This window comes from Bidens hawaiensis, unplaced genomic scaffold (assembly GCF_021521415.1).
Source record: "Bidens hawaiensis isolate Kalapana, Puna unplaced genomic scaffold, B.hawaiensis_p1.1 tig00025201_1, whole genome shotgun sequence".
NCBI lineage: Eukaryota > Viridiplantae > Streptophyta > Magnoliopsida > Asterales > Asteraceae > Bidens > Bidens hawaiensis.
Genome location: NW_027494017.1, coordinates 41,994 through 55,935, shown reverse-complemented (window position 1 = coordinate 55,935; position 13,942 = coordinate 41,994). Strand labels below are relative to the sequence as shown.

Sequence of the window (13,942 nt, the reverse complement as noted above, 5' to 3'; positions counted from 1 at the left end):
TTTTGGAGTAGGGAAGTTGTGGTTGATTTGCTTTGAAATACTGAATGGCTTAAATAGCCAGCTGGTTGCACAAGATAGTAGACATTACCACATGATTGGAAAGAAGCTTCACATGGAATTGTCTCTCTTTATCGAAAAGACCCAAAATAATTTGAATGGCATTTATGAATCCGAACGACCTGTTACAATATATATCCAACATGAAATCCCTTATGGTCCTTGTCTGATGTTAGATGCCTAATCTTTAATACGTAGGGCATTCCGCATTATAACCAAATAACCTATAATGAATTTTTTATGTGGTTCAAATGTGACCTGTTTAAGGATTAGATTTCACATTTTGGCAAACCTGTCGTAGCAATTTGTTAAAAATCAGCTGACATGGTTACAACATAACGGACCCATTGACCTTAATTACAAATATATAAGGAGTATCTACGTTATTAGGATAACAGTTGATAATTAAGAGATAGTTCTGTTAAATTTCAGCACAATAACCTCTGACTACATAAATCGGCAACATAAAAATATATATATTTTATAGTGACTGTTTTATCTGCTTATGATTCGTGTCTCCATAGACCTAGAGAGAATCTTTCGGTACCTTTAACGCGTAACACATACAAACTTGAATACAGGTACTAGAACTTCGACGATCATAGAAGTAGACATGTTGAATTTCTTTGAAATAAAGACTTAACTAGATGTATAATCAGGTTTAGAATAGCGGCTGTGATTGAAATTTATTAATGACTAGCCATGAACCGTAATGCCAATTGTGAGAAATGGTATACGGCAATTGCGAACACAGGCTAATTAATGTACATAACCCACACAAGTTGTTTGTCGTTTTTAACCATGTATTGCGCGTTACGTAACACATTTGAATAGCGGGTCGAGGCGTTCCAGCTAACCACTTATTACTAATTTGAACTTAGGGGAGTCAAGCCTGAACTCCAACTCAATCGAATTCCACATCGTTTGTGATGCACCATTGAATCGTTGTGGTTGGCGAACCAAACACAACGAATGAAAATGTGATTGATGTCAATTGCATAACTAATATGTGTATTGATCTTTACTGCGTGACTCTTTCCCTTTGTTTCAATCTTTTTTTTCTATAAACAGATCCTTAAGTAATCATATACACTTCTATCGCTTTATGTATATACATTTGGTTAAAATTCAGCCTACAAAAGTTAAAGAATGTGAAATAAGTATTTCATCCAAATGGTCATTGAGTATAGCATAAGTTATATGTAGTTCAATAAACTTGAGGTTGCTCCAACTTTGAATTTCACAAAAAATGGTTATGAATCTCTATTTACAAATATGTGTAAGATCCTAGCTGATGTTCTTTACAAAAATGTTATATGATAAAATAAGTATCACAACGCACCAAAACGTGATGCTAAATCAGCAAATACGTCTTCACTACATGGAATGGTGAGCCCACCCATTGGATGGTCGTACTCATACTGTTCCTCTGCCAGTTGCAGTAGTTCTTGAAATTCTGGCCTGCTTAGGAGAGAAACACGAACCAGAAATCTTCTTTTCTCTTCTTCGCCGACATAAACTGCAAAATATCCTTTCGGAATGTCCATGGGTGTTGCTGCACTCCTTCCATTCGAGAATGATCGTCTCAGAATCTTGTTTGCTTGTGTAATCCGTGGCATAAAGATGGCCATTTCTCTCAAAAGGTTTAGTAGTGTTTCTACAGGAAGGACGTTGATGGAGAAAAATGACTCGGTAAAAGACTTTTTGGAGTATGGAAGTTGTGGTTGATTTGCTTTGAAATACTGAATGGCTTAAATAGCCAGCTGGTTGCACAAGATAGTAGACATTACCACATGATTGGAAAGAAGCTTCACATGGAATTGTCTCTCTTTATCGAAAAGACCCAAAATAACTTGAATGGCATTTATGAATCCGAACGACCTGTTACAATATATATCCAACATGAAATCCCTTATGGTCCTTGTCTGATGTTAGATGCCTAATCTTTAATACGTAGGGCATTCCGCATTATAACCAAATAACCTATAATGAATTTTTTATGTGGTTCAAATGTGACCTGTTTAAGGATTAGATTTCACATTTTGGCAAACCTGTCGTAGCAATTTGTTAAAAATCAGCTGACATGGTTACAACATAACGGACCCATTGACCTTAATTACAAATATATAAGGAGTATCTACGTTATTAGGATAACAGTAGATAATTAAGAGATAGTTCTGTTAAATTTCAGCACAATAACCTCTGACTACATAAATCGGCAACATAAAAATATATATATTTTATAGTGACTGTTTTATCTGCTTATGATTCGTGTCTCCATAGACCTAGAGAGAATCTTTCGGTACCTTTAACGCGTAACACATACAAACTTGAATACAGGTACTAGAACTTCGACGATCATAGAAGTAGACATGTTGAATTTCTTTGAAATAAAGACTTAACTAGATGTATAATCAGGTTTAGAATAGCGGCTGTGATTGAAATTTATTAATGACTAGCCATGAACCGTAATGCCAATTGTGAGAAATGGTATACGGCAATTGCGAACACAGGCTAATTAATGTACATAACCCACACAAGTTGTTTGTCGTTTTTAACCATGTATTGCGCGTTACGTAACACATTTGAATAGCGGGTCGAGGCGTTCCAGCTATCCACTTATTACTAATTTGAACTTAGGGGAGTCAAGCCTGAACTCCAACTCAATCGAATTCCACATCGTTTGTGATGCACCATTGAATCGTTGTGGTTGGCGAACCAAACACAACGAATGAAAATGTGATTGATGTCAATTGCATAACTAATATGTGTATTGATCTTTACTGCGTGACTCTTTCCCTTTGTTTCAATCTTTTTTTTCTATAAACAGATCCTTAAGTAATCATATACACTTCTATCGCTTTATGTATATACATTTGGTTAAAATTCAGCCTACAAAAGTTAAAGAATGTGAAATAAGTATTTCATCCAAATGGTCATTGAGTATAGCATAAGTTATATGTAGTTCAATAAACTTGAGGTTGCTCCAACTTTGAATTTCACAAAAAATGGTTATGAATCTCTATTTACAAATATGTGTAAGATCCTAGCTGATGTTCTTTACAAAAATGTTATATGATAAATTAAGTATCACAAGGCACCAAAACGTGATGCTAAATCAGCCTACAAAAGTTAAAGAATGTGAAATATGTATTTCATCCAAATGGTCATTGAGTATAGCATAAGTTATATGTAGTTCAATAAACTTGAGGTTGCTCCAACTTTGAATTTCACAAAAAATGGTTATGAATCTCTATTTACAAATATGTGTAAGATCCTAGCTGATGTTCTTTACAAAAATGTTATATGATAAATTAAGTATCACAAGGCACCAAAACGTGATGCTAAATCAGCAAATACGTCTTCACTACATGGAATGGTGAGCCCACTCATTGGATGGTCGTACTCATACTGTTCCTCCGCCAGTTGCAGTAGTTCTTGAAATTCTGGCCTGCTTAGGAGAGAAACACGAACCAGAAATCTTCTTTTCTCTTCTTCGCCGACATAAACTGCAAAATATCCTTTCGGAATGTCCATGGGTGTTGCTGCACTCCTTCCATTCGAGAATGATCGTCTCAGAATCTTGTTTGCTTGTGTAATCCGTGGCATAAAGATGGCCATTTCTCTCAAAAGGTTTAGTAGTGTTTCTACAGGAAGGACGTTGATGGAGAAAAATGACTCGGTAAAAGACTTTTTGGAGTAGGGAAGTTGTGGTTGATTTGCTTTGAAATACTGAATGGCTTAAATAGCCAGCTGGTTGCACAAGATAGTAGACATTACCACATGATTGGAAAGAAGCTTCACATGGAATTGTCTCTCTTTATCGAAAAGACCCAAAATAATTTGAATGGCATTTATGAATCCGAACGACCTGTTACAATATATATCCAACATGAAATCCCTTATGGTCCTTGTCTGATGTTAGATGCCTAATCTTTAATACGTAGGGCATTCCGCATTATAACCAAATAACCTATAATGAATTTTTTATGTGGTTCAAATGTGACCTGTTTAAGGATTAGATTTCACATTTTGGCAAACCTGTCGTAGCAATTTGTTAAAAATCAGCTGACATGGTTACAACATAACGGACCCATTGACCTTAATTACAAATATATAAGGAGTATCTACGTTATTAGGATAACAGTAGATAATTAAGAGATAGTTCCGTTAAATTTCAGCACAATAACCTCTGACTACATAAATCGGCAACATAAAAATATATATATTTTATAGTGACTGTTTTATCTGCTTATGATTCGTGTCTCCATAGACCTAGAGAGAATCTTTCGGTACCTTTAACGCGTAACACATACAAACTTGAATACAGGTACTAGAACTTCGACGATCATAGAAGTAGACATGTTGAATTTCTTTGAAATAAAGACTTAACTAGTTGTATAATCAGGTTTAGAATAGCGGCTGTGATTGAAATTTATTAATGACTAGCCATGAACCGTAATGCCAATTGTGAGAAATGGTATACGGCAATTGCGATCACAGGCTAATTAATGTACATAACCCACACAAGTTGTTTGTCGTTTTTAACCATGTATTGCGTTTTACGTAACACATTTGAATAGCGGGTCGAGGCGTTCCAGCTAACCACTTATTACTACTTTGAACTTAGGGGAGTCAAGCCTGAACTCCAACTCAATCGAATTTCACATCGTTTGTGATGCACCAATGAATCGTTGTGGTTGGAGAACCAAACACAACGAATGAAAATGTGATTGATGTCAATTGCATAACTAATATGTGTATTGATCTTTACTGCGTGTCTCTTTCCCTTTGTTTCAATCTTTTTTTTCTATAAACAGATCTTTAAGTAATCATATACACTTCTATCGCTTTATATATATATATACATTTGGTTAAAATTCAGCCTACAAAAGTTAAAGAATGTGAAATACGTATTTCATCCAAATGGTCATTGAGTATAGCATAAGTTATATGTAGTTCAATAAACTTGAGGTTGCTCCAACTTTGAATTTCACAAAAAATGGTTATGAATCTCTATTTACAAATATGTGTAAGATCCTAGCTGATGTTCTTTACAAAAATGTTATATGATAAATTAAGAATCACAAGGCACCAAAACGTGATGCTAAATCAGCAAATACGTCTTCACTACATGGAATGGTGAGCCCACCCATTGGATGGTCGTACTCATACTGTTCCTCCGCCAGTTGCAGTAGTTCTTGAAATTCTGGCCTGCTTAGGAGAGAAACACGAACCAGAAATCTTCTTTTCTCTTCTTCGCCGACATAAACTGCAAAATATCCTTTCGGAATGTCCATGGGTGTTGCTGCACTCCTTCCATTCGAGAATGATCGTCTCAGAATCTTGTTTGCTTGTGTAATCCGTGGCATAAAGATGGCCATTTCTCTCAAAAGGTTTAGTAGTGTTTCTACAGGAAGGACGTTGATGGAGAAAAATGACTCGGTAAAAGACTTTTTGGAGTATGGAAGTTTTGGTTGATTTGCTTTGAAATACTGAATGGCTTAAATAGCCAGCTGGTTGCACAAGATAGTAGACATTACCACATGATTGGAAAGAAGCTTCACATGGAATTGTCTCTCTTTATCGAAAAGACCCAAAATAACTTGAATGGCATTTATGAATCCGAACGACCTGTTACAATATATATCCAACATGAAATCCCTTATGGTCCTTGTCTGATGTTAGATGCCTAATCTTTAATACGTAGGGCATTCCGCATTATAACCAAATAACCTATAATGAATTTTTTATGTGGTTCAAATGTGACCTGTTTAAGGATTAGATTTCACATTTTGGCAAACCTGTCGTAGCAATTTGTTAAAAATCAGCTGACATGGTTACAACATAACGGACCCAGTGACCTTAATTACAAATATATAAGGAGTATCTACGTTATTAGGATAACAGTAGATAATTAAGAGATAGTTCTGTTAAATTTCAGCACAATAACCTCTGACTACATAAATCGGCAACATAAAAATATATATATTTTATAGTGACTGTTTTATCTGCTTATGATTCGTGTCTCCATAGACCTAGAGAGAATCTTTCGGTACCTTTAACGCGTAACACATACAAACTTGAATACAGGTACTAGAACTTCGACGATCATAGAAGTAGACATGTTGAATTTCTTTGAAATAAAGACTTAACTAGTTGTATAATCAGGTTTAGAATAGCGGCTGTGATTGAAATTTATTAATGACTAGCCATGAACCGTAATGCCAATTGTGAGAAATGGTATACGGCAATTGCGATCACAGGCTAATTAATGTACATAACCCACACAAATTGTTTGTCGTTTTTAACCATCTATTGCGTTTTACGTATCACATTTGAATAGCGGGTCGAGGCGTTCCAGCTAACCACTTATTACTACTTTGAACTTAGGGGAGTCAAGCCTGAACTCCAACTCAATCGAATTCCACATCGTTTGTGATGCACCAATGAATCGTTGTGGTTGGAGAACCAAACACAACGAATGAAACTGTGATTGATGTCAATTGCATAACTAATATTTGTATTGATCTTTACTGCGTGACTCTTTCCCTTTGTTTCAATCTTTTTTTACTATAAACAGATCTTTAAGTAATCATATACACTTCTATCGCTTTATATATATACATTTGGTTAAAATTCAGCCTACAAAAGTTAAAGAATGTGAAATACGTATTTCATCCAAATGGTCATTGAGTATAGCATAAGTTATATGTAGTTCAATAAACTTGAGGTTGCTTCAACTTTGAATTTCACAAAAAATGGTTTTGAATCTCTATTTACAAATATGTGTAAGATCCTAGCTGATGTTCTTTACAAAAATGTTATATGATAAAATAAGTATCACAACGCACCAAAACGTGATGCTAAATCAGCAAATACGTCTTCACTACATGGAATGGTGAGCCCACCCATTGGATGGTCGTACTCATACTGTTCCTCCGCCAGTTGCAGTAGTTCTTGAAATTCTGGCCTGCTTAGGAGAGAAACACGAACCAGAAATCTTCTTTCTCTTCTTCGCCGACATAAACTGCAAAATATCCTTTCGGAATGTCCATGGGTGTTGCTGCACTCCTTCCATTCGAGAATGATCGTCTCAGAATCTTGTTTGCTTGTGTAATCCGTGGCATAAAGATGGCCATTTCTCTCAAAAGGTTTAGTAGTGTTTCTACAGGAAGGACGTTGATGGAGAAAAATGACTCGGTAAAAGACTTTTTGGAGTATGGAAGTTGTGGTTGATTTGCTTTGAAATACTGAATGGCTTAAATAGCCAGCTGGTTGCACAAGATAATAGACATTACCACATGATTGGAAAGAAGCTTCACATGGAATTGTCTCTCTTTATCGAAAAGACCCAAAATAACTTGAATGGCATTTATGAATCCGAACGACCTGTTACAATATATATCCAACATGAAATCCCTTATGGTCCTTGTCTGATGTTAGATGCCTAATCTTTAATACGTAGGGCATTCCGCATTATAACCAAATAACCTATAATGAATTTTTTATGTGGTTCAAATGTGACCTGTTTAAGGATTAGATTTCACATTTTGGCAAACCTGTCGTAGCAATTTGTTAAAAATCAGCTGACATGGTTACAACATAACGGACCCATTGACCTTAATTACAAATATATAAGGAGTATCTACGTTATTAGGATAACAGTAGATAATTAAGAGATAGTTCTGTTAAATTTCAGCACAATAACCTCTGACTACATAAATCGGCAACATAAATATATATATATTTTATAGTGACTGTTTTATCTGCTTTTGATTCGTGTCTCCATAGACCTAGAGAGAATCTTTCGGTACCTTTAACGCGTAACACATACAAACTTGAATACAGGTACTATAACTTCGACGATCATAGAAGTAGACATGTTGAATTTCTTTGAAATAAAGACTTAACTAGTTGTATAATCAGGTTTAGAATAGCGGCTGTGATTGAAATTTATTAATGACTAGCCATGAACCGTAATGCCAATTGTGAGAAATGGTATACGGCAATTGCGAACACAGGCTAATTAATGTACATAACCCACACAAGTTGTTTGTCGTTTTTAACCATGTATTGCGTTTTATGTAACACATTTGAATAGCGGGTCGAGGCGTTCCAGCTAACCACTTATTACTACTTTGAACTTAGGGGAGTCAAGCCTGAACTCCAACTCAATCGAATTCCACATCGTTTGTGATGCACCAATGAATCGTTGTGGTTGGAGAACCAAACACAACGAATGAAACTGTGATTGATGTCAATTGCATAACTAATATTTGTATTGATCTTTACTGCGTGACTCTTTCCCTTTGTTTCAATCTTTTTTTTCTACAAACAGATCTTTAAGTAATCATATACACTTCTATCGCTTTTATATATATACATTTGGTTAAAATTCAGCCTACAAAAGTTAAAGAATGTGAAATACGTATTTCATCCAAATGGTCATTGAGTATAGCATAAATTATATGTAGTTCAATAAACTTGAGGTTGCTCCAACTTTGAATTTCACAAAAAATGGTTATGAATCTCTATTTACAAATATGTGTAAGATCCTAGCTGATGTTCTTTACAAAAATGTTATATGATAAATTAAGTATCACAAGGCACCAAAACGTGATGCTAAATCAGCAAATACGTCTTCACTACATGGAATGGTGAGCCCACCCATTGGATGGTCGTACTCATACTGTTCCTCCACCAGTTGCCGTAGTTCTTGAAATTCTGGCCTGCTTAGGAGAGAAACACGAACCAGAAATCTTCTTTTCTCTTCTTCGCCGACATAAACTGCAAAATATCCTTTCGGAATGTCCATGGGTGTTGCTGCACTCCTTCCATTCGAGAATGATCGTCTCAGAATCTTGTTTGCTTGTGTAATCCGTGGCATAAAGATGGCCATTTCTCTCAAAAGGTTTAGTAGTGTTTCTACAGGAAGGACGTTGATGGAGAAAAATGACTCGGTAAAAGACTTTTTGGAGTATGGAAGTTTTGGTTGATTTGCTTTGAAATACTGAATGGCTTAAATAGCCAGCTGGTTGCACAAGATAGTAGACATTACCACATGATTGGAAAGAAGCTTCACATGGAATTGTCTCTCTTTATCGAAAAGACCCAAAATAACTTGAATGGCATTTATGAATCCGAACGACCTGTTACAATATATATCCAACATGAAATCCCTTATGGTCCTTGTCTGATGTTAGATGCCTAATCTTTAATACGTAGGGCATTCCGCATTATAACCAAATAACCTATAATGAATTTTTTATGTGGTTCAAATGTGACCTGTTTAAGGATTAGATTTCACATTTTGGCAAACCTGTCGTAGCAATTTGTTAAAAATCAGCTGACATGGTTACAACATAACGGACCCATTGACCTTAATTACAAATATATAAGGAGTATCTACGTTATTAGGATAACAGTAGATAATTAAGAGATAGTTCTGTTAAATTTCAGCACAATAACCTCTGACTACATAAATCGGCAACATAAAAATATATATATTTTATAGTGACTGTTTTATCTGCTTATGATTCGTGTCTCCATAGACCTAGAGAGAATCTTTCGGTACCTTTAACGCGTAACACATACAAACTTGAATACAGGTACTAGAACTTCGACGATCATAGAAGTAGACATGTTGAATTTCTTTGAAATAAAGACTTAACTAGTTGTATAATCAGGTTTAGAATAGCGGCTGTGATTGAAATTTATTAATGACTAGCCATGAACCGTAATGCCAATTGTGAGAAATGGTATACGGCAATTGCGATCACAGGCTAATTAATGTACATAACCCACACAAGTTGTTTGTCGTTTTTAACCATGTATTGCGTTTTACGTAACACATTTGAATAGCGGGTCGAGGCGTTCCAGCTAACCACTTATTACTACTTTGAACTTAGGGGAGTCAAGCCTGAACTCCAACTCAATCGAATTCCACATCGTTTGTGATGCACCAATGAATCGTTGTGGTTGGAGAACCAAACACAACGAATGAAACTGTGATTGATGTCAATTGCATAACTAATATTTGTATTGATCTTTACTGCGTGACTCTTTCCCTTTGTTTCAATCTTTTTTTACTGTAAACAGATCTTTAAGTAATCATATACACTTCTATCGCTTTATATATATATACATTTGGTTAAAATTCAGCCTACAAAAGTTAAAGAATGTGAAATACGTATTTCATCCAAATGGTCGTTGAGTATAGCATAAGTTATATGTAGTTCAATAAACTTGAGGTTGCTTCAACTTTGAATTTCACAAAAAATGGTTATGAATCTCTATTTACAAATATGTGTAAGATCCTAGCTGATGTTCTTTACAAAAATGTTATATGATAAAATAAGTATCACAAGGCACCAAAACGTGATGCTAAATTAGCAAATACGTCTTCACTACATGGAATGGTGAGCCCACCCATTGGATGGTCGTACTCATACTGTTCCTCCGCCAGTTGCAATAGTTCTTGAAATTCTGGCCTGCTTAGGAGAGAAACACGAACCAGAAATCTTCTTTTCTCTTCTTCGCCGACATAAACTGCAAAATATCCTTTCGGAATGTCCATGGGTGTTGCTGCACTCCTTCCATTCGAGAATGACCGTCTCAGAATCTTGTTTGCTTGTGTAATCCGTGGCATAAAGATGGCCATTTCTCTCAAAAGGTTTAGTAGTGTTTCTACAGGAAGGACGTTGATGGAGAAAAATGACTCGGTAAAAGACTTTTTGGAGTATGGAAGTTGTGGTTGATTTGCTTTGAAATACTGAATGGTTTAAATAGCCAGCTGGTTGCATAAGATAGTAGACATTACCACATGATTGGAAAGAAGCTTCACATGGAATTGTCTCTCTTTATCGAAAAGACCCAAAATAACTTGAATGGCATTTATGAATCCGAACGACCTGTTACAATATATATCCAACATGAAATCCCTTATGGTCCTTGTCTGATGTTAGATGCCTAATCTTTAATACGTAGGGCATTCCGCATTATAACCAAATAACCTATAATGAATTTTTTATGTGGTTCAAATGTGACCTGTTTAAGGATTAGATTTCACATTTTGGCAAACCTGTCGTAGCAATTTGTTAAAAATCAGCTGACATGGTTACAACATAACGGACCCATTGACCTTAATTACAAATATATAAGGAGTATCTACGTTATTAGGATAACAGTAGATAATTAAGAGATAGTTCTGTTAAATTTCAGCACAATAACCTCTGACTACATAAATCGGCAACATAAATATATATATATTTTATAGTGACTGTTTTATCTGCTTATGATTCGTGTCTCCATAGACCTAGAGAGAATCTTTCGGTACCTTTAACGCGTAACACATACAAACTTGAATACAGGTACTATAACTTCGACGATCATAGAAGTAGACATGTTGAATTTCTTTGAAATAAAGACTTAACTAGTTGTATAATCAGGTTTAGAATAGCGGCTGTGATTGAAATTTATTAATGACTAGCCATGAACCTTAATGCCAATTGTGAGAAATGGTATACGGCAATTGCGATCACAGGCTAATTAATGTACATAACCCACACAAGTTGTTTGTCGTTTTTAACCATGTATTGCGTTTTACGTAACACATTTGAATAGCGGGTCGAGGCGTTCCAGCTAACCACTTATTACTACTTTGAACTTAGGGGAGTCAAGCCTGAACTCCAACTCAATCGAATTCCACATCGTTTGTGATGCACCAATGAATCGTTGTGGTTGGAGAACCAAACACAACGAATGAAACCGTGATTGATGTCAATTGCATAACTAATATTTGTATTGATCTTTACTGCGTGACTCTTTCCCTTTGTTTCAATCTTTTTTTTCTATAAACAGATCTTTAAGTAATCATATACACTTCTATCGCTTTATATATATACATTTGGTTAAAATTCAGCCTACAAAAGTTAAAGAATGTGAAATACGTATTTCATCCAAATGGTCATTGAGTATAGCATAAGTTATATGTAGTTCAATAAACTTGAGGTTGCTCCAACTTTGAATTTCACAAAAAATGGTTATGAATCTCTATTTACAAATATGTGTAAGATCCTAGCTGATGTTCTTTACAAAAATGTTATATGATAAATTAAGTATCACAAGGCACCAAAACGTGATGCTAAATCAGCAAATATGTCTTCACTACATGGAATGGTGAGCCCACCCATTGGATGGTCGTACTCATACTGTTCCTCCGCCAGTTGCAGTAGTTCTTGAAATTCTGGCCTGCTTAGGAGAGAAACACGAACCAGAAATCTTCTTTTCTTTTCTTCGCCGACATAAACTGCAAAATATCCTTTCGGAATGTCCATGGGTGTTGCTGCACTCCTTCCATTCGAGAATGATCGTCTCAGAATCTTGTTTGCTTGTGTAATCCGTGGCATAAAGATGGCCATTTCTCTCAAAAGGTTTAGTAGTGTTTCTACAGGAAGGACGTTGATGGAGAAAAATGACTCGGTAAAAGACTTTTTGGAGTATGGAAGTTGTGGTTGATTTGCTTTGAAATACTGAATGGCTTAAATAGCCAGCTGGTTGCACAAGATAGTAGACATTACCACATGATTGGAAAGAAGCTTCACATGGAATTGTCTCTCTTTATCGAAAAGACCCAAAATAACTTGAATGGCATTTATGAATCCGAACGACCTGTTACAATATATATCCAACATGAAATCCCTTATGGTCCTTGTCTGATGTTAGATGCCTAATCTTTAATACGTAGGGCATTCCGCATTATAACCAAATAACCTATAATGAATTTTTTATGTGGTTCAAATGTGACCTGTTTAAGGATTAGATTTCACATTTTGGCAAACCTGTCGTAGCAATTTGTTAAAAATCAGCTGACATGGTTACAACATAACGGACCCATTGACCTTAATTATAAATATATTAGGAGTATCTACGTTATTAGGATAACAGTAGATAATTAAGAGAGAGTTCTGTTAAATTTCAGCACAATAACCTCTGACTACATAAATCGGCAACATAAAAATATATATATATATTTTATAGTGACTGTTTTATCTGCTTATGATTCGTGTCTCCATAGACCTAGAGAGAATCTTTCCGTACCTTTAACGCGTAACACATACAATCTTGAATACAGGTACTAGAACGTCGACGATCATAGAAGTAGACATGTTGAATTTCTTTGAAATAAAGACTTAATTAGTTGTATAATCAGGTTTAGAATAGCGGCTGTGATTGAAATTTATTAATGACTAGCCATGAACCGTAATGCCAATAGTGAGAAATGGTATACGGCAATTGCGATCACAGGCTAATTAATGTACATAACCAACACAAGTTGTTTGTCGTTTTTAACCATGTATTGCGTGTTACGTACCACATTTGAATAGCGGGTCGAGGCGTTCCAGCTAACCACTTATTACTAATTTGAACTTAGGGGAGTCAAGCCTGAACTCCAACTCAATCGAATTCCACATCGTTTGTGATGCACCAATGAATCGTTGTGGTTGGAGAACCAAACACAACGAATGAAACTGTGATTGATGTCAATTGCATAACTAATATTTGTATTGATCTTTACTGCGTGACTCTTTCCCTTTGTTTCAATCTTTTTTTTCTATAAACAGATCTTTAAGTAATCATATACACTTCTATCGCTTTATATATATACATTTGGTTAAAATTCAGCCTACAAAAGTTAAAGAATGTGAAATACGTATTTCATCCAAATGGTCATTGAGTATAGCATAAGTTATATGTAGTTCAATAAACTTGAGGTTGCTCCAAATTTGAATATCACAAAAAATGGTTATGAATCTCTATTTACAAATATGTGTAAGATCCTAGCTGATGTTCTTTACAAAAATGTTATATGATAAATTAAGTA

The 13,942-nt window shown here is 35.3% G+C and overlaps 1 protein-coding gene across 1 annotated transcript; it reads right to left on the bottom strand.

Annotated features, from left to right (window-relative positions):
• Nucleotides 1-12,179: 12,179 nt before the first annotated feature.
• LOC143571137 (auxin-induced protein 15A-like) lies at nucleotides 12,180-12,479 on the bottom strand. Its single transcript, XM_077056641.1, has one exon. The coding sequence runs from the start codon at nucleotides 12,477-12,479 to the stop codon at nucleotides 12,180-12,182; it is 300 nt and encodes a 99-aa protein (XP_076912756.1).
• Nucleotides 12,480-13,942: the final 1,463 nt, after the last annotated feature.

What these genes read in the sequence shown, in the direction of transcription:
- LOC143571137 (XM_077056641.1), bottom strand. Translation starts at nt 12,479, where the DNA reads ATGGCCATCTTTATGCCACGGATTACACAAGCAAACAAGATTCTGAGA.